We start from the raw sequence: 26780 nt of genomic DNA on the forward strand, positions 1-26780 counted from the left end.
AATAAACTTGAAATATGTCATCGGTAACAGAGTTCAGCAGGAGTTAGAAACAGGGTAAGACAATGGGTAATTGAAGCTGAAGGGATACAGACTGTGTGCAACAGGACTAGATACACAAACTCAAAAATGGACAGCACAATAATACCTAATTGTAAATTAATCATGTTAAAATACTGAATGAAGCTGCATCTGAGCTAGAGGGCTTTTTTTGTTTTTGTTTGCTTGTTGGTTTGTTTGTTGTTGTTGTTTTTTACTATTACTACTACTTTTATTTCTTTTCTTTATGTTAACATTTTATATCTTTTTCTGTTGTGTTGCTAGTTCCTCTAAACCGATGCAAATGTACTAAGAAACAATGATCATGCATCTATGTGATGATGTTAAGAATTACTGAGTGCATATGTAGAATGGTATGATTTCTAAATGTTGTGTTAATTTCTTTTTTTTTTTCCTTCCGTTAATAAAAAAATTAAAAAAAAATTAGGTATTGTTCTTTGGCTAATGCATATAGTGTTTTCTTTATATATCAACTTAAACCCATTCCCAAAGGTTGCAAATGTCTATGCAAAAGCAACTATTTTAATTTTTTGTAGGAAACATGAAAGTTGCTTTTCCTTTTGTAAATATTATCATTCTTTTTGACATATAGAATGTATCTGCATTCTCAATCATAATTAAATAACACAGTTTTTCTCCTTTTATATCAGTTGTTAACTGAAACTAAAAAATGCCAAAAAATTAATTACTGTATGTATAAATTTTTCTTTGTGATATAAATACATTATCCACAAGACTTTTTGGTAATAGATAAGCATTTTGAACATGATACAAAGGTACAAAATTTAAATAGTCATCTGTAGAAAACTGAAACTGTAAACCTCTGGAGAGGCTTTACCATCCATTTTCAACTTTAAAGATTTCTGGATAGGCACATTTGTGTTTGTGTGTGTGTTTGTAAGTGTGTGTTTGCACATGTGTTGTAACCTTTGATGAAAGTAAAGGGGATACTTTAAAGGAGAAATGGAAGACTACTGAATTTTACGTCCTTCAAAATAACTTTTGGAGTCATTTTAGACATTCAACTAGACATTTTTTAAAGTGGATTCCTCACTGAAGCTAAGAATTATGAGTCATTTTCTCTGAACCCTTTAAATTTCAATTTAAAATTTTAAAATAAAGGCAAATCAGTCTCTTAATTGTATGGATAATTTTAAAAATCTTACAAGAAAAATTCTTAGCCTTATATAACTCTAAATTGATACAAGGGCATACTATTTAGTATTCCAAATATTAGAAAATGTGTATATTCTTCCATTGGATTGATTGATTCAAATATTAATGGCTTAGGAGCTCAAGAGAGTTGAGTTTTAAATGACAATTACTAAAATGCATCTTTTTACTAAGTTACTTTAACTTTCAATATTTCATTCCTTATAGGAAAAATGAGTATGTGGAATTATATCACTTGCACAATCCTTAGAAATGCTAGAATTAATTGAATTAATGTGAATGTTAATAAATGGAGAATTGACTGGTAGAATGTTGCTAGATCAATAGCAACTTGAAATTAATGCAGAAATACTTCATTTCTATGGCCTTTTTCATAGCATCCTTTACTTCCTTCTTTCTCAGACTGTAAATTAATGGGTTTAAAATCACCAGTGTATAGATCACAGAGACCACCTTCTCCAGTTCTACAGAATACTGGGAGCTAGACAGAATGTAAATGAAGCTTAGGTGTCCATAGGATATGGTCACAACAGTCAGATGAGAGGCACAGGCAGCCACAAAAAGCATGTATGACAGGATCACAATTAAGAAGATGGCCATGGCAATGAACCCAGAGAAGGTTTGCAACAACAGTTCATTCATTAAGGTATCAGAGCATAACAGTTTCAGAGTGAGGGAATATCACATGTGAAGTGGCTGACTGCATTTGGTCCACAGAAGTACAATCTCCCCAAACTTACTGTGTGTATCAGTGAGTTAATCATTCCACCTTTGTATGACCCAATAACCAGCATTAAATTTTCTCTTATAAATCACTGCAGTGGAAAGCAAAGCATTCACAATGTCCAAATAGAGGTCATATGCCATCACTGACAGCAAGAAACCTTCAGTGGTAATGAACAACCCAAAGAACAAATGCAGCAAAGAGGTTGATTAGCATTTCAGGCACAATGACTAATGAATAACAGGCATCTAGAAATGAAAGGCAGCCAAGGAAATATTGCATGGGTGTACAGAACTTAAGAATGAGTTGAATTAAGAAGATCAGGGCTAGATTCCCCACCAAGGTAATGAAAGAAATAACTAAGATTTTTTTGTAAAAAGCACAGCTCAGAGTTCAGCATGGTCCGTCGGTCCTAAAAGAACAAACTCAGTAATGACTATGAAATTCCTTCAGCCATTAATTAATTCTTCTTTTTTGAATCTGGTATGGCAAAGATAAACAGATTAGAATGAATATAGGAGAAGCATTTATGTGATAAAATAAATGGAAACACTTATAGAGAGATGATTTGGTTTGCCAATACTATTGAAATGTAATATACCAGAAATAGGTTGGCTTTATGAAAGGGATTTTTTAAGTTACAAGTTTCCAGTTTGAAGGTATAAGATTGTCCAATCTGAGGGGACCTTGACTCAAGAAAGGTCAATGGCATCCAGAACATCAATGTCAGCTGGGAATGCACATGTCAGGCATCTACTGGTCCTTCAGTCTCTGGTTTCTTTATTCATAAGAGATCAGTTCGCAGTTTATCCCTTTATTGCCATATTTCTCTATAACCTGCAAGGGAAAACCAGGCTACACGTTCCACATTTAATTTGGAAATCTCTTCAGTTAGTTATCCAGCTTCTGGATTTTAAATTATACCTTCCATCTAATGAGAGGACTTAGTTTTGTCAATTTTTTCCCAGTTTAAAACAAGGATCACCATCATTCCAGTTTGCAGTGACATCTAAAGCATTTCTGTCTAAGACCTCTTTGGAAGTGCCTTTAGTGTCTGTATTTCTGCAACCAGTCTGTTCAAAACAATTCAGGTCTTCTCTATCAAGCTCTTCAAAACTTGACTAGATTGTCTCATTTTTTTGTGTGCTAGTTATGTTTCTGTCCCATTAAAAGATGTCTGAAACAGTATTTTTGACTCACAAAAATGCTAGTCCACTTCAATGTGTCTGCCTCAATAGGATGGTAATACAAGCATAAGGAAAAATTTTTGCCATTGAAATGAATTGAAAAAATAAATTTAAGTTCTCTTATAAACTACTGTTCATTTTGGACATGCCAGAGTAAATGACAAGAAGATCTAAAATGAGTTATTCTCTGTAATCCATCCACAAATGACTACTGCATAGCCAGAGACATAGCAAAGATTCCAAGCTAGATAATAAGACCTCCAAAGAGGATTTAAAAAGCTAAAATTTCTGGTCTCTTCTGATACTTCCTTGTGGATATAATACAGAAATTCAATGGATATCTTAGATACACACACACAGACACTTGAACTAATCTCATTTTAAATCCTCAATAATCATTCACTGTTAGTGTCACCATATTTAACAGAACAGATAATAGAATCATATAAATTCTGATAGCTTAAAAGTATCTTCTGACATTCTGATCATCTCTTTTGAGTCATTATTGAATAAAACTTATCATAAATAATTTCATTGCAATAATATTAGAGAAATGGAATAACCAGATAGAATTTTTAGAAATGTAACTGTATTACTTATCCATGGTTTGCCCATCTTCTGCAAGATGGAGTTGTAAACAGAATTGAATGATAGTATACGTAGTTGAAGTAAATAGCCTCCAATATTCTTAATGCTCATATTATTCAATGAGATTTACAGTTTAAACTATGTAACTGTCTCCCAAATATGAAGAAATTCAAGTAAACAGGAGAAAAGGCATTTTTAAAAAGAAAATTAAACTTACCGAAAGAAAAATGTAAAAATCAGCTTTAGATTTCCATTTCCATTGTTTCTACCTTTACACAAAAACAATTTCAGTAGCTGATTATGTGGTATGCTGAGTTATTAAATATTTTAATAATAGGTAGCTCTGGATAATTTCAGATAAAATAGTTGAAGGTAAATCTATCCATTGATAAGGAATAAACCAAACAAAAAATTACAGATATGTTCTAATACATAATTTCTTCCTCTAAGAGGACAAATTTGGATAAAAAGTCAGCATATGTATATACTAAACACATATGCACACTATATGGATAACAGGAGAAAAAGACTTGATAATAGGATAAATTTATAGAGCAATTGTTCATAGACATTTGACTAATGTCAGTAAAGCTCTATTATTTAGAAGAGAAGGTAGACATTCATTGGTCACTGAAAAGGTGTGTGGATCAGGCACAAGGACAGCACAAGGGGACTAAGAATGCAAACAGGAAATCTTGAAATGTAGAGGTATCTGGAATAAGTGATGATAAGTACTGGATTGGAGAGAACTAGGCAGGCAATGATGGGTATTAAACAATACAGAACTTAAACGGGGACAAAAATTGATTCTAGGAATATTCTAATGTTCAAAATCTTACTGAATGCCATATCACAGAAGACAGCACAGTCAGAAGCTCTAGGAGTCAGTCACTACACTAAGACAACTATTGAGCTTTTAGAATCAAATTTTTCAAAATACTGGAAATTAGCCAAGCACTTTTAATGATGAGAGGAGGGCTTGATGAAAAAAGAGCTTGGCAAATTTCAGTGAATATTGGTGTCTCATGTAATAGCTCCCCTCCTCAGTCCCCAGCCCCAAGGCAGGCAACTAAGGGTTTGGCTACCTGCAATCCATAGGGCAATAAGGACCTCCAAATACTAGTGATGTGTGCTTTGATCTGCCTTATGGTTCACAGAAATACTGGCACAGAGCTGGCCATTGCTTTAAACCCTGCAGGATGCAACAGCTACCTGAGAAGAATCCCTTGAAGATGTGTAAAGAGACAGGCCAATTTTGTTTCATTCCTTATTGAAACTAGGAAAATAAGAAAGTCATTATTAGATACATGGCTAATGAAATAAATGAAATAATGAAAGAGATAATGAAATAAAGATTTCAGTAATGCACATGCATAAATAGTTAAGAAAAGTCAATAAAAAAACAGACAACTGTGACCCAAAACAAGCCTCAAGGCTTGGACAGCGAAGAGAATTTTAGTTCCAGAATTACTACATCATAATTTTCAAAATATCCAATTCTCAAAAGAAAATATGAAGCATATGATGAAACCTGCAAATGAAATCCATTCAAAGGAACAAAATAAATGGAAAGAAACCATCTCTCAGAACCCCAAGCATTGAACATACTGAACAAAAACTCCAACTTAGCAGACAACATATGTTCAAAGACCTGAAGTAAACCATGTACAAAACACTAAAGCAAATTAGGAGAATCATATGTGAACTGAGGAATGTCAATTAAAAGATAGAGATATATATAAAAGAGAAGCCAAATAGGAATTCTGGTGTTGAAGAGCATAATAGCTCTAATGAAAAATTCACTAAGTGGACTCAATAGCAGATTTCAGCATGCGAAATGAAAGAGTCATTGAACCTGAAAGATAAAGCAACTGAAATTACCCGACATGATGAGTAGAAATAAAAGGAATTATGATACACAAAGAAGGATATTCTATTTTGACAACATTCTATCTTTTGTCACTTTATCAAGGACATAAAACAAATTTGAACATATATGCAACAAATAGTGGAGTCCAAAACTATCTGAGGCAAATTTTGACAGATTTGAAGTGAGAAATAAACATTTCTACAATAAAAGTTGGAGATTTCAATAGCCACTATCAATAACAGATATAACAACTAAACAAAAGATCAACAAGGAGATAAAAAATTTGAACAATATAATTAAGCAATTAGACCTACAGAATATGCAGAATTCACCTCAAATAGCAGAATACACATTCTTCTCAGGTGCACATGGAGTCTATTCTCTCTCTATGAAAGACAATATTTTAGGCTATAAAAGAGTAGTGAAAAATTTTAAAGACTGAAGTTGTACAAAGTATCTTCTTGAACCCACAATTTGAATAAAGCTAGAAATTAACATAAAAATTGAAATTTCACAAATACATGAAACTTCAACAACAAACTCTTAAACCACCAATGAGCCGAAAAGAAATGCCAGAGGAAAAATTACATTAAGACAAATGAAAATGAAAATCCAGCATGACAGGACTTATGGGATGTAATGAAAGCACTGCTCAGAATGAAACGTAAAGCTGTAAATGCTTACTTTATTGATGAAGAAATATTTGCAACAATAACTTAACTTTAAATCTCATGGAATTTAGAAAAATAAGAAAGAACAAACCAAATCCAGTTGAAGAAAGTAAATATTGATTATAACAGAATCAAATGAATTAGAGTATAGAAAAGCAATTTAAAAAATTGACCAAGAATTTGATTCTTTGAAAAGAGCAACAAAATTTATTTTTCCACTGTAACTTTAATCGGTAACTTTATGCAAATGAGTGAGTCCCTTTGACACATATATGTGTCCTTGGGACTATAAAAATCATTTATGTTTTTTGTTCCTTTAAAATTTTTCCTTATATTTTCTTACTGGGGAATAGTGAAGGTCCCCTGCAAAATTTGCAGATGCAACAAGGCAATTATTTTAAACATCATTGGTGATTTGGGAATAAGAATGAATCATACTCTACTTCCTTGGGGAGCACCACAATGGGAGAGGAGAACCATAAATTCTTCCTACCAGTACAAAAGTAAGAAATTTGGGGGAAAAATCCAGTACTACATTAAAGGTGAGTGCTATGGAAATCACAGACACTTGTTAGGTGGTCATCTCCCAGACCTCACCTACCCCCACCTCCTCCTCTGAAGAAGTCACAAACACATGTTCAGAGACAATCCTCAGACCTCCCACTATCCCTGCCTCCTTACCTGTTGTGTGCTATTCCAAATCCTGGGGTAGATATTGAGTGTAGCAAAAAGGCCCAGCCAGACCTTAAACCTAGAAATCAGGAAACGGCAGGCCCAGATACTTATCAGAACAGACATTCTCAGTCACAGGACCCCCTTCCCACCCAAGGTAGATAAAAACCACACTCAAACAGCAGATTGGTCCCTCTTCCCTGGTGTAAGAGTTGCCATCTATCGACCGTGATGCAGAGCAATTTTAGGCCCCCTTTGGAAGACAGGCCATGAATGGACTTTGTCCCTTGCTCTTTCATAACCTTTGTGCTATTTAAGTGGCAGGTAGATTTTGCTTTCTTGGACTCTTCATTCTGTAAAATAAAGGTATTATTTGCTGAAAGTTTCTGGGAGCCCCAAACCTGTGTTCCCATAACACACCATTGTAACAACTCAGTTCATTCACAGCAAGTGGATAAGAATTGCCTTTGATTCTGTTTATATTGTTTTTTGTCAATTTCCATGCCTAACTTCTTACTGTAGACACTCTTGTGATCTCTGACAGCTGATCCCATCATGTACACCCCAAGTATTCATTATCACCCCTATTGATGGGAGTTCATACCTGAAGTACAGGGTTTTGAAACATTAAATATTAAGAATTGAGCTGTGCCCCAGATCTGTTTAGTTTGTTGAGCTGATAATGGCTAATGAAAACACTTATTACATCTATATCAGTAATTCTGTGTTTCTTTCTATATGTTTTGTTAAGGATAGGCATCTTCTCAAGCTGATTTTCAGTATATTTTTTGGGCCAGAAACAATAATGAACAGAAAGTTTTAGACAGGGTATTCACTGTCTCCTGTAGACACCATGAAGGATTTATTTGTCTTTCTTTTATCATCATTTCTACTGTAATAAACATTACATGTTATCTAAGCTGTATTCAAATATGAGAAAATAGACTAGACACTTTTGAAGTATTTAATATTTGATTTGAGTTACTTCCTTCTGAAATGCCTAGTGCCCCCTGAAGATTTTACGTCCATATTTCAGGTACACAGATAGTAGTAACCTCAGAAAGGAACCAATGACAAAAAGTGAATAAATGCAGATAAAAGGAGTATAAAAGAGAGGATAAAAGAAGGAAACTTAGGTTATGTGAATGGAAGGATTAAAGGATTTATTAGAGATGATTATTCATGGATAATATTATAAATAAAAGCTGTTGTAAAAAGCAGGAAGTTAACACACAAAACAGTGAGTCAAAGCTTAACAGATTTATTGAGATGAGGAAGCTGGGAGAAGGTTGGTGGGAGAGAGAAAGGGAGAAAGCAAGTGGGAGCCTGAGAATGACTTCTGTCTGGGGAGCCAGCAAAGAGAGGAGAAAATGGCTTCAGTTCTTTGTCCTAGGAGCTGTGTTTTAGAGGTACAGTGACATCAGGAGGGCAGGGTGCCCACTAGATAGTGAGTCTTCCCTTGACTGAATGAGGGCTTATTAACTTATGATTTGATTGGTTGCTGGGGTTCTGACCCACTGCTCTGTTTCTGGCACACTGCTCTGTCTCTCAAACATCAGGCTTTGCAAAAGAAGCTAGGGACTCCCAGTTTACAGAGTCCATTTCAAAAATTCTTTTTCTGAGGACTTGAGGTAGTTTATAAGTTTAACCTCAGTATTATTTTATATCTTTATGAATTTGTGCATATCACCTCAATATTATTTTTGTATAACTTTATGAATTTATGTATATCACTTTATGCATTTATGCATATTACTCTGTGTGTATGTGTGCATCACTCTGTGAACTTATCATTCATAAAGGTATATAAATGTAAGCTTTCTCAAAGGAGGAAAAACAGAATGTGTGCAGTGCTGTGAATCACCTCCAGGCTTACTCAAGCATCTCTGAATATATCGGTGTGCAAACAGGGAGGCTACCAGGCCTGTCTCTTGTCATGCCCATTAGCTGATCTTGGGCATGTACCTTTCCAGTGTTTATCACCTGTTCCCTTAGTAAATCCACATTGCTCACTAGCCTACATAATCTAGAAACAAAGAATAGTTGGGGCTCAGACTTTGGACAGAGAGTCCTCTCGGCCTGACAGCAATAAAGTTTTGTTCACTTCTCAGAGGCTCAGGTGCTTTCTTGGGTGATCCAAGCTTTCCCTGCTTTGACCTGACATCACTAATACTATTTTAATGGATTTTCAGAATGTCATATTACTAAAGATGGAATAACAGTATGCTATGAGGACAAATTACCCTAAAAATATTTTCATTGCATAGAACACAAGTAACTCAATAAAGCCACTATATAAGAAAGAGGATTTTCGTTAATAGAGGACACATAAAAGTTTGGTGAGTTAAATTCTATTAAACCAATGTATTTCTATCGACATACACTTTCCCCATTATTTTATACTTATTCAAGTGCACAACTTTGGGGATGAATATTTAAATCATTTTGAACCCTTCTCTGTTTCAAATAAACAAACAAAATATTTTCCTCTATTTCATGCCTTCTTCATATTTAGTGTAATAATTAAAGAGATAGGAGAAAATTCTCCATCTTTTTTTTTTTTTACTATCACAATCAATAAATTTATCAACCTTGGGCTGGGACTGATGTTCTGAGCAGGGTGGGTAGGGTGGGGTGGGAGAGGCTGGAGTAAAGGACCACAAGGCCAAAGAGAAATAGGGGGAAAGGGGCATAAGAGGGGCAAGGGGATAACTACGTTGTCTTCCCTAGATCAATTTTCTTTTGGATAGCACGTGCTGAGTGGTAGATGAGCGAATCGATGAGTCCAGCCACTGTAAACATGCCTCTGATGATCGTGCAGATGCCCATCAGGAAGTGTGTGAAGGACCTGTGCTTCTTGGTCAGCTTCACCATCATGGGTGAGAGCTCATCGAGCACAAAGACTCCAGGAAGCCCCTGGTCACCCATCAGTCAGTTGGCAACCTTCTCATGTCTCATCACAGAGAACTGATTTGTCCTCAGCACCTCCCCGTCCACCTTCATGTACACTGTGGGCACCACCTTCACAAAGCACTGGAACATCATGGAGGATTGGAGTGCAGTGATGTTGGTATGGTCCATGGGGTTCACGATTCCTGGGTAGTCCTCCCCAAATGACAGGTGCTGGATGTAGTGGGTCATGTTGATGTTGTCTAGGCCGAATCTCTGCAAGTCATGTATTGAGCTCCTAAAAGCCTCTGGAATTTTTTTTTTAGCTTATCTTCTGTCCCTGTGATTTGAAAAGCCTTGTGACTAACTTTCATTTATACCTAGTTATCCAGTTTTTCAATTTTAAAGTCTTATAATCACTAAAGACAGCCCCTAATATGTTTATTAATGAAGGGTCCTGGGTCAGCCCAGGACTAACCCACCCCAAATCCAAAGTTATCTTGATAACCAATACTGGATCTAACCAAAATGGGCCCACTTGGCATGCGCAATAGCTTAGACTTTAACCCGCAAGTCACTATATTTCATTCTGCCATTTCCTTACATACATTCTATGACTAAGCATGTAATCAAGCTGCACATGCTCAATAATTAGAAGATTTCTAATTATATCATCTGGGGCCACTGTGCTCATTATCCTAAACTTTGCCCATGTTTTTCTCAGATAAAACTATTCTATTTTGGCAGTTTGAGGAGACAGATTTTGGTCTGCTAGGCCCTCTGCTCTCCTACTACATGCCTAGTAATAAACTCTTTATCTCTTTGAAACTCCTGTGTCTCAGGAATTGGTTATTGAGTGTGTCAAGCAAGAGAATCCAGGGTCTTTGTACAGTAAGAGTTGCACAATATAACGAAGGCAGTAAATGCCACTGAATTGTACATTTTAAAATGACAAATTTACTAGGACATAATTTTCACCTCAATAAAAATATATTACTTAATATATTATTTGACTCTAATGAAGTTAAACTGAAATTTGACAAAATAAAAATAAAACTCTAAAGCATTTAGGAATTTGTTGAAATTTTACTCCTAAATAATCTACTTTTTCCAAAATAATTAGAGGGAAATCAGAAAGGATTTCAATGGAAATGAAAGTAAAACCACAAAATCTCAAAATTTTTCTAATTCAATATAAAGCAGTGCTAATAAGAAAAGTTACACTTTTAAGTATGTATATTGGGAATATAAGGAATTCAGTAAAAATAGACTTGGAAAATAAAATCCAATTAAACCCAAAATAAGAAGGAATAAGAAAACAATTAGACAAATCAATGAAATAATGCAAAAATAATATATGAGATGAAAGTAAACTAATTATTTATTAAACAAATCAATCATATGAATAAACCATTATTAAGATTAGTTAAGAAGACAGAGAGGAAGAGAGAGAGAGACACACCCAGAGAGAGACAGAGACAACTAAAATTAGCTATGAAACCATCATCATTCATTTAAGAGGGAATACACATACAAAAATAACACTTTCAGTAATAATATAGGAAGGAAACATTATGATAAAATATGCAGTTTAAAACATTAGACAAAATGGAAAAATTACATGAAAAACAAAATTTACCAAAATTGATGAAGAAATTTTAGAAATATCTTAACAGCTATATATTAAACCTTTTTAAAGTAATATAAATTTACCACAAAGAAAACAACTTAATCATATAATTTCTCAGATATATTTTACCAAGAATTTAAGAAAAAATATTTCCAAACCAATGCAACTTTTCCAAAAATAATATAAGAAATGAACACTCCCAACTCATTTTATAAGGTCATAATAACCTTTCTCAAAGACTGAAAAATAACACTTTAAGAAATAGAATTTTGAACACAAACATAAAGAATATAAATTAAAAATACACAATAGAATATTAACAAATGGAAAGAAAAAATATACTAAAAGGTTAATATATGATGAAAGTGGACTGTATACTGTGATTATAAGGTTAGTTTATTCAAAATTAATGTAAATCAACATATGGAGGAACAAATGAGATAAAAGATGATAATCTCAATAAAAGAAGAAAAAGGTTTGATGCAATTGTATACTAACTCATGAATTATAAATTATTTCAGCAAACCAGCAATGAAAGGGAAGTTAATAAATTTTATCATGATAATCTTACTATTGGGCATTTTTTCATGTGCTTCCCATTTGTACATCTGTTTTAGAGAAAAATTCTTCAAGTTGTGGCATGTTTTAATCGGGTTTTTGTTGTTGAATTTCAGATATTATTTACATGTTCTGGATAATAAATCCTTATCAGAAATATGATTTGTAACTATTTTTGGCCATTATATAGGTGTCTTTTCACTTTCTTGATAATATCTTTTGATGTGCAAAAGTTTTAAATTTGCTGAACTCTAATTTAAATATTATTTTCTCCTATATCTTCTTCTGTGAGATTTTGGTTCACTCTTATATTTAGGTTATTTATCTACTGAATATATTTTTGTGTATATTGTAAAGAAGGGTATCACATTTGTTCTTTTGATATAAAAATCCAGGTTTCCCAGGGGGCATTCTTTCCCTATTGAATTTACTTGACACACCTATTGAAAGTCAACTGGTTGTAGACAAGATTTTGGCTGAACCCTCAATTTCAAATGATGCATTTTTAGCATATTGACAACTCCATATTTTTATTTGATTAATAGAGATAAGTTCATGAAAGAAAAAACATGTTTTATAATGTCATTTACTATTCCAGCATGACTTTGAACTGTACAATTTTACCAGGATTGAGCTGATTTCAAATTATTTTCCCCATTGTACCTTTAACCATTGACTCTGTGTGAGCAAGCTTGTGCTTTACATCAGGTGGTGGTTTCTTCCTCCAGTTGCTCCCCACTTTTCTCACTGGGGAATAGGTAGAATGTCTTACATCATTACCCAGTACATGAAGACAAATTTTAAAGTCTCTCTGATGATTTTGATGAAGAATACATTACTCACTGCTTCCTCAGGGAATATCACAATGGGAGAGGAAAACCATAAATTCTTTCTGCCATAAGGAAAGAAACAGAACTTTGTGAGAAAAAAAATACCGTACTTGATTTAAGGTGAGTGAATAGAATTGCCTTTCTTTTTGATTACTTATAGATTTAGATTGTTTCTGACTGTACTGAAAGACCTGATCTCATCAAGTACTACATCAATGCACATTGCCTCCTTCATTAATTGGGGTTCACTCCTCCAGTACATTGTTTTTAGGGCATTAAACTCTATGCAATAAACATGTCTCAAGATCTATTCATTTTGTGTGGGATGATAGTGACATTTGGATACAAGTGAAGAGGGTGTTAAAGTATCTGAAAACTTCATCAATCATCTAATCTAATAGAATCATTTAAGGTTAGAATTGCCAGATAAAACATAAGAACCCAGTGACATTTGAAACTGAGGTAAAACAATGAGAAGTGTTTTTAGTATAAGCATATCCTATGCAATATTTGATAAATGACAAATATTTCTTTTAGTAATATGGTATCCAGTGTAATAATTGATAAACAACAAATAATTCTGGTGTAATTATACCCTATACTATAATTGATAAACTGTGAATGTTTTTTAGATAAGTGTATCCCATGAAAATGTTTCCCCTCTTATCGTAGTTTCTGTACTCAATTTCTTACTACAGGATCAAGTTTATTTTTTCCCCAGGATTGGCATTGCAACATGATTGAGTAAACTGATGAATATACCATGATTTTTAAGAGATATGGAATTATGGAGGATCTCTTGAACTGAACGTAATTCCTGAATGACAACACCATGACTCAATATTGAAATGTCAGTCATTCTTTTGCAACATTTTTTCTCCTCTGTTCAAATGGTTATTCTCAGCAGGAGGTATTAAAGTGTGAATATTATCATGTCCAAAAAGATATAACGCGGAAGGAGCAGGGTAAAATAATCCAAATATTCAAAAGTAAGCAGTACCTGACATTGAAAATGGAGATAGACTCAATTAGTACTAGAATTATTCTAGCAAAATGTTGACACCATCAAATTAATATAACTGACACTGGCATTCTGAATCTCTTTTCTCAATCCACTACACCTCCTTTTTTTACAGTAAAATTAATAGAGCAGGGCCTGTCATAATTCAAAGATGAGATACAATGTTAAAATGGGCCTGGGCTTTAGTTCTTATCTCAAGGAAGAAGAGGGGACTAGGTGGGAAATGATTCTCAATGCAAATACAGCAGCGAACCTAATACAGGAAGTGGAGATGGGGTTCAGCAACCCCAATCTCCTTGATCAGGCTGACAAAATCATCAGCTAAAATGAGCAGAATCCTAGATAGCTGCCACTCTCTTGAAAGTTTCACCAGCCAAAGGTCCAAAAGTTATCCTTAACAGACAAATGCCTCAAGGTTGCTCTGGACTACAACTGCTCCAAACTGCAGGCTTGGACCTTGGAGGTGGAGGAGATGGGGAAAGGAGGTGGACTGGAAGTCTCCACATGACACTTGTGTACCTAAACCTGCATATTTCATTAAGTTATACAATTCCATTTTGCATTTTTTGCAGTGAATGTTTTGAACTACATTATTGTTGTAATTAAAAATTGTGCCTGCAGAATCCTCACTTTGGCATTGAGAGAAATCTGAATGCAAGAGAAGTTTGAAAGGTGTTCCAAATGGATTAAGATAGCTTCCCTAGCTCAATTGTAGCAATTGTACTTTGATTTACTGACCTTCCTTGTGTAACTGTAGGAAAAGAAGGGGTGGAATTTACCACATAAATAAATGTTTGAAAGTCACAGTGTTATACTCTAAATTTTCAATTTTACCATTACAGAAAAAGTTGAAAGTTGTGACATATGATGTAGTAAATTCAGAAATAAATATTAGATACAATCAATAGAGACTCTTTCATCTCCACAGTGCTATAGTAGAGGATACAAAGCATATAAAATTGAATAATCAAGTTGCCTGAATATTGATATAAACCATAAATTTAGCAAACATGAGCCAGATCTACTGGTTTTTGAAGTTAATAAAAATTGTGACTATTAAAAAATTCTAAATAAATATTGAGGCATGAATATTTATTTAGACTGAAAAAGATGAAAAGAAAAATTCATTTATGAACAAACTGATAATAAAATACAGAAATAAAATTATTTCTGTTAGTCAAATCCTGGATATGCCTCAGCATATGGGATGCTGGGAGTGAACTTAAGAGGGATTGCTACTTAGAACAGATCACATTATTTGATTATATATGTTCTTATTTATGAATATATATTACTCAATATATATGAATATATATTACTCAATATTTGAACCACATAAATATATCTACTAATATTAATGAAACTATAATTCAATTCCCAGATAGTGGGCTCCTAATAATTCCTGTAGCTTTTACAATGCAACCTAACATTAAGATAAAGTATAACAAAAAACAGAAGACAAAATGGAAAGAGATTACCTTATTGATGATAGATGTAATCACAATGATCAACTGATTATGATCATCTCACTTTCACAACTTTTAGGAATGTAAATCACTGTGAGCCTGCATTGCTAAGGCTCCACACAGGGTGCAATTGAGGGACCACAAAATAGAAACTTCACTTGTATCAGTTTCTATCTGACTCTCTAAGTATCTGAAAATTTAAAAGAATTTTTTAAAAACTGAAGTGTACTAAATAAAAGCTGTGATTTCATTGAGTAAATAAATAAAATATAATAATTCTATATTAAAACATGCAGAGTTATGTTGCTTCCTGTTGAAATGGAGCTCAAAGGATATTAAGGAATGATGAGAAAGAAAGAAAGGAAGAAGGAGAGAAAGAAAGACACAGATGGGCTCAGGGGGTCTGAAGCTTGAGTTTACTTCAGACAGACTTCAGACAATTTTATTCTAAACCAGATCCTGGTTATATACCACAGGATGACAATAAGCATGCATGCATTTCCTGAGGGAACAAAGTTCTTATGTTTCAGTGTTCTTCCTTCTTACTTAAAATAACCATTTGGGGTAAACATTCTCTTCCTCCCAGACTGCTCTACATAACAATCTCCACTGTTTACTGCTGCCATCCTGAGGCCAGCTGCTCCCAACAAAACCTGCAGCTCTTGTTTTAACCCTTGGCCCCTACATTTCCCCCTTTATATTTTATAAGCCGAGGTGACCATGCCTGTCTTAGGTTGCCCTTAGGCTCTGAAGGAAGGGTTTTACCCACCATTGGCTGCCAGTCAAGCTCTTTGACTTTGATTATTTGTTAAACACAGCTGAAGAGGAAGAGAAGAAGTATAAACAGCCCCAAATTTAACAATGCAGTTCCAGTGACCATAGTCACTGTGATAATTCCAATGATTCCAATGACAGCTATAATCATGAGTCCAATTAGTCTCAGTTGTTTTCAGATATTCTTTTGCCAAATGAATCAGGACTTGTGTTTCTGGAGAGGATTGCCAGGATCTTGACATCTGCACCAGCAGCCAAATACCTCTTCTCCTTGCTGCTATACTCGTCTCATTTTTCTGCAATATAAATGCTTGGAGACAAGTGAAAAGGGAATAATTCTCACAATTAAATGTTTGATTTCTTATATGCATATGACTTTTAACAAACACATATGGATCTTTAGTAGATATTTGCATACAGTGTTTATGGATGCTACTTAAAGAGAAGTTATAGTTACTAGAATTTGCTATAAAAATTGGTCCCAGTCCTACAAAATTTCCCATAAATTTCTCTAATGTATTTATCATCCCAAATTTTGGCAGAAATCATCCTCTAAGTATTAAACTCTGGTTTAGCTTGCCTGTCCATATAATCTCAGTTATCTTCAAGTTAGAGATGGGAGACCCCACAGGGGTCACATCTCTTACAATTCCATAGGAATCATTAATTATGATAACTGCTCAGTCCATATGACATAACTGCCACCAATTCCAACTTTCTTTCCCATCTAACAGGCAAGTATCCTTTGTTTCCATAGAGTTATGCATACAAGTCTTTCTAAAAATGGAAGAATTAAATTTGACAACAGTTTTCTTCTTACTGGACCTGGGAATCCTAAACTTGTATTCAGATTATTTTGGTAAAGTTGGATTGGCCCATGTTAGGGCTCACAGATAAACCCAATAAGTATAAATATGTCCCTGTCCTTCAGCAATTAAAATGATATGTCCTATAATATACATTACCCATTTAGTTATTTTCATCCGGGTTGACATGTCTGGGTTTTATTCTCTTTGAAGGAATCCAAACTGAGTTTCCATCATTTGCAATGACAAGAGCAAAACCCCTACCCCACAACTTTACCATTCCTCGTTTCCATAAATCATCTTTAACATCTTTCCAATAGATTGACTACAGCTGCAGTTCTGTTTGGGTTGTATCATTTTTCTTTCCCAAATTACTAAAATGTTCTGCAGGAATCTGTGATGAATTATCATAAATGTTTAAAAAATTTAAAGTAAACAGTGGTTTTGCTAATTGATCTTTTGGTGTACATATTTTCATAACATCATCCTGATCATCATCTCCCCATTTTTGTTTAAAGAGCATAGACTTCAGCATCCAGTTTGCTTGTTTAATAATTCCTAGTCTTGAAGGATTATGTGGAATTCCTGAGATATGAATAATATTAAAAGTAGCACAAAATTTATGAAATTGTTTTCCTGTATAAGCAGAACCATTGTCCATTTTAATAGATTAAGGGCATCCCATAACAGCAAAAGCATTAAGTAAATGTGATTTAACATGGCAGAAATGCTCTCCAGATTGTGCAGTAGCCCAGATGAAATGAGAACAAGTGTCTATGATAACATGTACATACCGCATTTTATCAAAATATGAAATATGAGTAACATCCATTTGCTATAATTTATTTGCTTTTTGACCTTGAGGATTAACCCCTGATGAAAATGGGAGTGCATTTAAAGGTCCACAGGTTGGACAAGTCCTGACAATGTCCTGAGCTTGCTGTTTAGATAAAGATGGACATTTCTTTTGCAGCCCTTTGCTATTGATATCAGTCAATTTATGAAGTGTTGTGGGATCTTGAATTAAACTCACAAGACTATCTACATGCTGATTTTGTAATGACAAAGGACCCAGAAGATTGGTATGAGCTCTTATATGCATGATAAAAAGAGGATTAATTTGACTTCTGACTAATGTTTGTAAATGTAAAAACATTCAGGAGAGTTCATCTCTTTCAAACAAAGAGGCTGTCTCAATGTGAGTAACTGTTTGGCAAACATATTCAAAATCAGAAACAATATTAAGAGATTGTGGAAAACTTTGCAATACTTGAATTACAGCTGCTAATTCAGTACGCTGTGCTCAGGTATAAGGCATTTTCTAACTTCTTTTCTGCTGGGGTGACATATGCAGTCTGCCCATTAATATTATCATCAGAAAAGACAATAATAGCTAGCAGGGAAGCTGGAACTATTTTAGGCAAAATCCATTCCATTCATTTTTAAAAATTGTAAAAGTTTTGACATAGCAAATGTTTATTCATTTGTCCTTTAAAGTCACTTAATGCTATTTGCCAAGAGGTATTGAAAATATATAGACTTTGAACCTCTTCCTTTGTGAAATTACACACTATGCAGTTAGGATCATGACCTCTTAATTGATAATATCTTTGGTGACCTTTGGCTAGTAAAGAAATAATCTTTTGCAAATATGTATTTAAACATTTTTGTCAATTGTTTGGTAAAAAAATCCATTTTAAAACACCATCTTGCTAAAAAAGGCCTGTGGGAGATTGCAAGGTAAAGAAAATAACAAAATCAATAGGCTTTTTTAGATCTATTTGAATAAGCTGTCCTTTCTGAATGCATTGTTCAATTAATTGTAACTGTCCTTCAGCTGCAGCTGTTAACTGCCTTTTGCTTAATAAATCAGAATCTCCTTGTAAAATATCAAACAAGTTTTGTAACCCATAATTAGGAGTTCCTAAACTGGCAGGTAGCAAAAATGAATGCAGAGTGTCAATAGTGATGTGTACCCATAGTAAATGACCAGATTTTTTAAATTGAATTCATTGGATTGATTGAAAAGGAATGCAGGAATGTGGATTCTTTATAATTGGTTGTGTGTTTTTGCTAATTTTAAATTTATTGCATGCAGTTTTTATATTTTCTCACAATAGTGGCCAAATTCCGATTTGCTTACATAACCAGGCCCAGTTGGGTCCTCTGGGAACTGGCTAGGGACCAAGAGGAGCTTCCTGGGACCTAGATATCTTTATTAAAGTACACCTCCTTCTGGGGGGATAGCCAGTCCTCCCAGCTAGAGTGTACATTTTAACTATTTCTTACCAAGGTCATGTGATAGCAACATCAGTTGCATGTAATGGCAACATCAGGTGAACAAAAGACCCCACAAGTATATTTTTTCCTTGCATTCAGCCCTCAAATCTGATCTGCTTCCAAAATAAGCCATGGTTATTTTAAGATAAATTTAGTTTATACATATGTAGTTTATAGAAAGACTGGACAAAGCCTTAAGATATTCTGGCTTAAAGGAATATAGGTATTTATATGATTTGAATATGATTTAGTCAGTAATAGATTCATTTATCGTAATAGTACTTAGATGAATAGATTAAGCCACCTGGTTTAAGGCAAGAAAAGAAGCAGTTTTTGCCAGCATAATGATACCCAGGAGAAAATCAGTATTTTTTATACAGATACCAACATGATAAAAGTTAACATAAGTTATTTTGATAAAACACAGACTCTTTGCTTTTTAACTAATTATTTAGAAAAAAATTTTTTATATCTTTTCATTAGAACAGGCTAAAAGTCCAAGAAAACATTGTAATTTTAGACTCATTAAAACTTTCTTGATTTTAACCATAATTTCCATTTTTACAAACCCTCAGCACTTATTATATTTGTTTAGGCTTTGTCCTATATTTTTCTCATTTAGTAACAGTTATTCATTTTAGGATAAAACTATTCTGTTTTCCTATTAATAAAAATACATCTTCCATATTTTTCATACTTAAATCATTACTTTGAACAAATATTTTACCACATATAATTACCATCAAAATTAAATTTGTTAGAATAATGTTAAATACTTAAAATACTTTAGTTAATGTTTCAAATATGCATTAACTGTCAATATATAGTTTTTAACAAGAATTTTTAGTTTTAAAGTTCTTAAAATATATTTCTTTTTAAAATATGAATAGGAGCTAAACTCATGGCCAGTTTCCAAATTGCTGTTTGTTGAGAATCTAAGTTAACAAAAGGAGAAGGGGTTACTATTTCCACTCTTTGTCACAAGATTTTATTTGTAGCATAGGTATAATTTCAGTAGAATAATTATTTAGATTAAACCAAGGTAACTTAACAGAACACTTTGAGTCAGAACTACAATCCTGAATTGCATACCCCTTAGGGAACTGAACTATTATAATTCTACAGGAACCAGTAATTAGTACTGACTTTTGTTCGGTATGGCATTGTTCCTATTGAATATTTTCTGACTCAGGTGTATATGAATTTTTATATAAAGGCAGCTCATATTGATGTAAAATTTTTATAATTATGCATCCCATCTTAAGTTATTTATTTGCTGTCCTTTTCCCTTGCCTCAGGTTTACACTTCTGTATTTCTATTTTGAAGATTTTTTTTTTTAAGAAATAGCTTCTTTCTTGAAGAAGCTTTTTTAACCTCTTTTTCCCAACTAGAGTTACCTTGTCCCTGGTTATTATTTCCTGGCTGTGTCATCTTTATGCTATTAACTATTTCCCTTTACTATTTTCTTCCTAACAGCAAGAACATAGTTTCTTTATTTTTCCTAAACTCTCTTCTGTTATTGCCCCATGTGGCCTCACTGTATTGTCATGGAAAACTGTTTTCAAATTCAGCACTTTCTTCACTACTTTTCCCTCAATGTCTCCCATCTCACTATGGGGAGTCTGCTTTAGACTCTTCTCTGCTTTATCCACAAAGTCTTTTTCTTTAAAATACAAATAACTCAAATTTTATTAGAACCTTATTTTAGTAATGGCACCCTAATGATGTTTTCAACACACAAACATACAAACATACAAAAATACATACACTATACTTCCCCAGACACCTATTGTGATTACCCATTACCCTGATGATCCAAGGAAAATGCTTACTTACCAATACGACTCAAGTTCTCCTCTATCTGCTGGACACACATGCCTCTAATGAGGCTTTTCCTTGGTTCCTTAATAGTGAATTGGAGTCTTCTTCTTTGAGCCCCATGTTGGGTGCCAGATGTTGCTTCCTGTTGAAACAGAGCTCAAAGGATATTAAGGAATGATGAGAAAGAAAGAAAGGAAGAAGGAGAGAAAGAAAGACACAGATGGGCTCAAGGGGTCTGAAGCTTGAGTTTACTTCGAACAGACTTCAGACAATTTTATTCTTAACCAGATCCTGGTTATATACCACAGGATGACAATAGGCATCCATGCATTTCCTGAGGGAACAAAGTTCTTATCTTTCAGTGTTCTTCCTTCTTACTTAAAATAACCATTTGGGGTAAACAAACATTCTCTTCCTCCCAGACTGCTCTACATAAGAATCTCTACAGTTTACTGCCACCATCCTGAGGCCAGGTGCTCCCAACAAAACCTGCAGGTCTTGTTTTAACACTTGGCTCCTACAGGGTTATGTTGTCAGTGGATATGCTTCAAACATTATTGGCTCTATTAAGGGTTTAATCTGTGTCATCGTAGTGCACAATGTGTTTTGTTTGGGACCCCCTACATTGGAAAAATAGAACTTTTAAAAATTATTTCAAAATCAGACTTGGGAATTAATATCCTATCATTCACTCTATGAAATATTCTTCATTATTTCTACAAGTATTATGTTTATATAATGTTACATGAAAACTCATACCAACATTTCTGTTTCTCTCCAGAAAAGATAACAGGATAAAATGGACCAACAGAATCTGACAGTGCCATCTGAATTCATTCTACTGGGAGTCACAAGGCGCCCTGAGCTGCAGGGTCCCCTTTTTGGGGTCTTTCTCCTCATCTACATGGTCACGCTGGTGGGAAACCTGGGCATGATCATCCTGACCAAGCTGGACTCCCATCTCCACACCCCTATGTATTTCTTTATCAGACACCTGGCTTTCATTGATCTTGGCAATTCTACCGTCATTTGTCCCAAGATGCTGGTAAATTTTGTTGAGAAGCAAAATACAATTTCTTATTATGCCTGTGCCATGCAGTTGGCGTTTTTCAGTTTGTTCATTATCAGTGAATTTTTCATATTGTCGGCCATGGCTTATGACCGCTATGTGGCCATCTGTAACCCTCTGCTGTACAGTGTTGTAATGAACCAGAGACTCTGTAATGTGCTTGTGGGTGTCCCCTACCTCTACAGCACATTTCTGTCTCTGATATTCACCATTAAGATATTTACATTGACCTTTTGTGGTTCTAATATTATCAGTCATTTCTACTGTGATAATATTCCCTTGACATCTATGCTCTGTTCCAATGAAAGAGAACTAGGATTAATGAGCATAGTATTTGCAGCATTTAATTTGATTTCCTCCCTTCTCTCAGTCCTAGTATCCTACATGTTAATACTGATAGACATATTTCGAATGCACTCAGCCCAGGGCAGGAAAAAAGCGTTCTCCACTTGTGGTTCTCATCTGACTGTCGTGGTTGTGTTCTATGGGACTCTACTATTTATGTATGTACAACCTAACTCTGTTCACTCTTTTGAAAGTGACAAAACGGTCTCTGTGTTTTACACTTTAGTCATCCCTATGCTTAACCCCTTGATCTACAGTTTGAGGAACAAAGAGGTAAAAAATGCCTTTTACAGAGTCTTTAAGATTTCATGATCTTATTTGATACTCAATATAGAATACTGTTCTACAAATTTATTACAAGAGGAAATATCATTTGACATATTTTTAATAGAATTACTTTCTCTTTGGCTCTCTAACAATGACTTTACCTATATGCTTCCATAGAATCTCATAATTCTCCTAAATGCAACACTTTTATACTCTACCACTCTATATCCATAAACCATTTGTTTATTTCTCCATTGTGTTTGTTTTGTTTTTAAGGAAAATAATTGACTTAAATGTGTTTTCCTTGTATTCTCTGAATCAACAGTCACAGTATACAGAAAGCTTGAGAGTTTTCTGTGTATTCTGTTGACACCAAAAAGAATTTACTTGATCTATCATTCATTTCTACCATGATTATCATCTCCTATTAACTATACATTATTCATATATGTGGGAAATAGATTTGATAACTTTGATCACAAACACTTGATTTTTTTCTTACTCTTGATGTATGTAATGCCCTACTTGCTGATTTTTATGGTCATATTTAAGATGTGCACATATCGGGTAGTTCAGAAAAGAATCAATGTCAGAAAGTGAACAAATATAGAGAAGATGGAGAATAGAAGAAGGGTAAAAAGAAAGATACTTAAGATAACTGACTGGAAAGACTAAAGAATCCATTAAAGATAAATATTGAAGGAGAACATAATGAAGAAAATCTATTGTGAGAGCCAGAAGATAATATTGACACATATTATTATCTCTAATATTATTTTAATGACTTTGGAGAATATTATATTAGTAAACAAGGAAAAGGAACATCTTAAGAGAACAAAAGATGCTCACATAAAATATTTTCATTACAGAGCACCCAAAATCTCAGGAAAGCCATTCATTAATACCAGATACATATAGGATGGTGAACAAAACTCAAATTAATTAACTACATTCTATGACATAAAATGCATTCTTCTTACTATTTCATATTTAGTAACTAGAATAATTTGGAGACATATTTATATCATTTTAAAATCATCTGTTTTAAACAAACAACAAACCAAACACCTTCCTCTATTTCATGTTATCTTCTTAGCAAAATAATAAAAGAGAAAATTCTTGACCATGTCCTTATAATTTATACAAAGCCAATGAAATCCAATTTTTACTCACTGCCTTGTTTTAGCTTAGATAGTGTGTTAAGAAAAACTTCTGAATTGGTAAACAAGATAAATATCATCTGTGGATTTGAGGCTCTATTTGTGGAGCCATCATTCTCATGTTTTTCTTAATTTTTGTTCATGTTTCCCTTTAGCTCTTGAGCATATTTAGGACACCTGATCTGAAGACTTTATCTAGTAAGCCCTATGTCTCTTGAGCCCTAGTTTCTGTTGTTATTATTATTATTATTTTATTGTGGTTAATGGGACATACATTGATCTTTCTTCATATGCCACATTGTTTTGCAAATATGACATTTTGAATAATATAAAGTGATTACTCTGGATATTAGATTTTACTCTACTCTATATTTATGTAGTTAAATTGCTATAGTTTGTAGTTTATTATTTGTTTTCTGAATTTTTAAAACAGTTTTAAAGATTATATTTGTCATATGGGGTTTCTGAAGTTTGATCTTAAATATGGGCAGCTGTTGGCTTGACAGAGATTTTTATTAAATACCTTGAACCAAAAAGAAAAAAAAGAAGAAACAGAGAGAAGAAAAGACAAAATACTCTCTTAGTCTTTGCAGATTAGCTTTGTGATGAGGTGCTCCTTAAATGCTCAGACAGTCTACTTACAACTCTGGCCCAGCCTTTATTTACCACTTGTGCTGAGATTGAAGATTACCTGGCAATGATAGTTTTGGGTCTCCTCAGGTAATGTTTTATTTTCTCCTGAACCTGTGTTTTGCAGTGAGCAAGACTGTTGGTTTCTAAATTCTTTTATACATGATACCTTTTCAAATACTTTGTTCCAGAAAGTAACTCACCACTAAACCCCTCACTGTTTTCCTCAGAAGTTCACAATGTCTGTTATATGTCCCAGCTGTATTATTTTGCCACAGATGACAGTATCTTCTTCATTTGCCTTTTGTTAATTTTGAGGAATTTCCTCTGTTTAGATCCTTTTCTGTCATGACATTGCACTGTAGGTAAAACAATGGCAATCACCTTGTTTCAGTGTTTTGGGAAATATTCACATGGGTCCCAACAGGCAAGCTCTATTCCTTGCATACAAAGTTTGCTCTGTTCCCTCTCCAGACAGATACTCAGACTGGTAAAATGCATTGATGCCTTCAAATCAACTTTGTAACTTTTACGATATTACAGTGCTATAGCAAAGTTGATGCTGACACTTCTTATTTTTCCATTATTAAAAATGATTAAGCTGATTTGCAAGTAAATACATTGGGTATAGTTTTATTCTATGCTTTCCTCAGTGACAGTAGTTTTTTGTTAGTCTGGAGAGTTTCTAGCTCTTACTGTGGAAAAAGCGAGCTCTTGCTTTTAGTACCCACCACTGCCACACCTACAGCAATTCCTGAGGAAGGAAGATTTAGGAAATCCCCAGCCCCAATAGCAGATTGGTGTGGCACTATGTCTCCCAGAGAGTCATCAGATCTGAACCTGAACCCTAGAAAAGAAAGGAAAGACATGAGGTTTTCTAATAGAGTATCTATTTTAATCAAAGGCAAATGATAATCTAAAAGGAAATTTCTAAAGAATATACAAAAATATAGGTTCTAGTAAGTGAATTTACAAATATTTCAGGATATAAAAGTTAGTATTCATAATATAAATTGGAGAATATTCACTAGAAGCAAACAAATGATAATTTAAATAACTCTATTATATAATAGTAGGGAAAATATAAAATATTTATTAGTAAATTCTACAAAAGACATACAATCCCACTATAATACAAAGCAAAAAACTTTATTGAGAGATATTAAAGAAAACATAAATAAATGGAGAGTATAAGATATTCATTTGTTGGAAAACACAACCTATTAACATGCCACTTCCCCACCTGTTCCTATAAAGATTCAAAATAATACCATTCAAGGAGGTAGGGATTCGCAATTGAATTCTAGCTTTTACTTTGTAATGCAATGTATCTGCAATCCTCAAAGCAATCCTGCAAAAGAAGAACAAGGTTGGAATATTAACACTATATGTTTCCAAGCCTCAGTGATTAGGACAGTATATTATTTGCATAAAATTATAAAGTTAATTCAGGAAACAGAATAGAGAGCCTGGGAATAGATAATACAAGAAGTCAACTGATATTCCATGGAAGGAGTCAAGGCAATTCAAATAGGAAAGGGAAATCTGGTCATCAAATGGTGACACATTAACCTGGTTAGGTACAAAGAAAAAATATACAATGACTCTCACATGATTTTCATTTTTTTTAACAGGGTAGGCATGGGGAAATGAAGCCAGGTCTCCAGCATGACAGGCAAGAACTCTGCCAGTGAGACACTGTGGCCAGCCCGATTTTCAAAAATTTTAGTTGGACCATAGAATTAAACATAATAGCTAAAGCAATAAACTTTCCAAGGGGAAATATTGTATACTGAATGGAGAAATGCAGAACATCTTTACAACCTAAACATCTAAAAAGAGAAGTTATACTTATAAATTAATTTAAAATAAGAAAAAAAGAAAACCTAATTTTAAAAAAAGGATAGAAATTTTAGACACTATAAAAAAGATATTTCATTGGTCAATAAGCACATGGAAAAGTGTTCATTATCATTAGTTCCCAGTTAAATGAAAAATAAAATACAAAGAGATATTAGTTTATGCAAATAACAATGGCCAAAATATTTTCTATCATATTGGCAAGAATGAGGAGCACACCTAACTGAAAAATACAAATAAAAAATCATAAAATGCTACAATTTTGGAAAGCATGTTTGCCTTATGACTCAATAATTCCACCTAGACATTTTCCAAGAGAAAGTATTTGATATGTTCACAAATATATACAAATGTTCATATTAAGCATTTCTGCAATAATCCAAAACTGGAATGCTTTGAAGAATGGTTGAAGAATTATGGAAATTTCATGC

At 33.7% G+C, this 26780-nt stretch overlaps 1 protein-coding gene across 1 annotated transcript; it reads left to right on the plus strand.

The window, feature by feature from the left end:
- Window positions 1–21817: 21817 nt before the first annotated feature.
- On the plus strand, window positions 21818–22744 carry LOC143666701 (olfactory receptor 8K5-like). The gene has a single exon (XM_077140296.1). The coding sequence runs from the start codon at window positions 21818–21820 to the stop codon at window positions 22742–22744; it is 927 nt and encodes a 308-aa protein (XP_076996411.1).
- The last annotated feature ends 4036 nt before the right edge of the window (window positions 22745–26780 follow it).

The sequence above is a fragment of the Tamandua tetradactyla genome, chromosome 23, assembly GCF_023851605.1.
Source record: "Tamandua tetradactyla isolate mTamTet1 chromosome 23, mTamTet1.pri, whole genome shotgun sequence".
Lineage (NCBI taxonomy): Eukaryota > Metazoa > Chordata > Mammalia > Pilosa > Myrmecophagidae > Tamandua > Tamandua tetradactyla.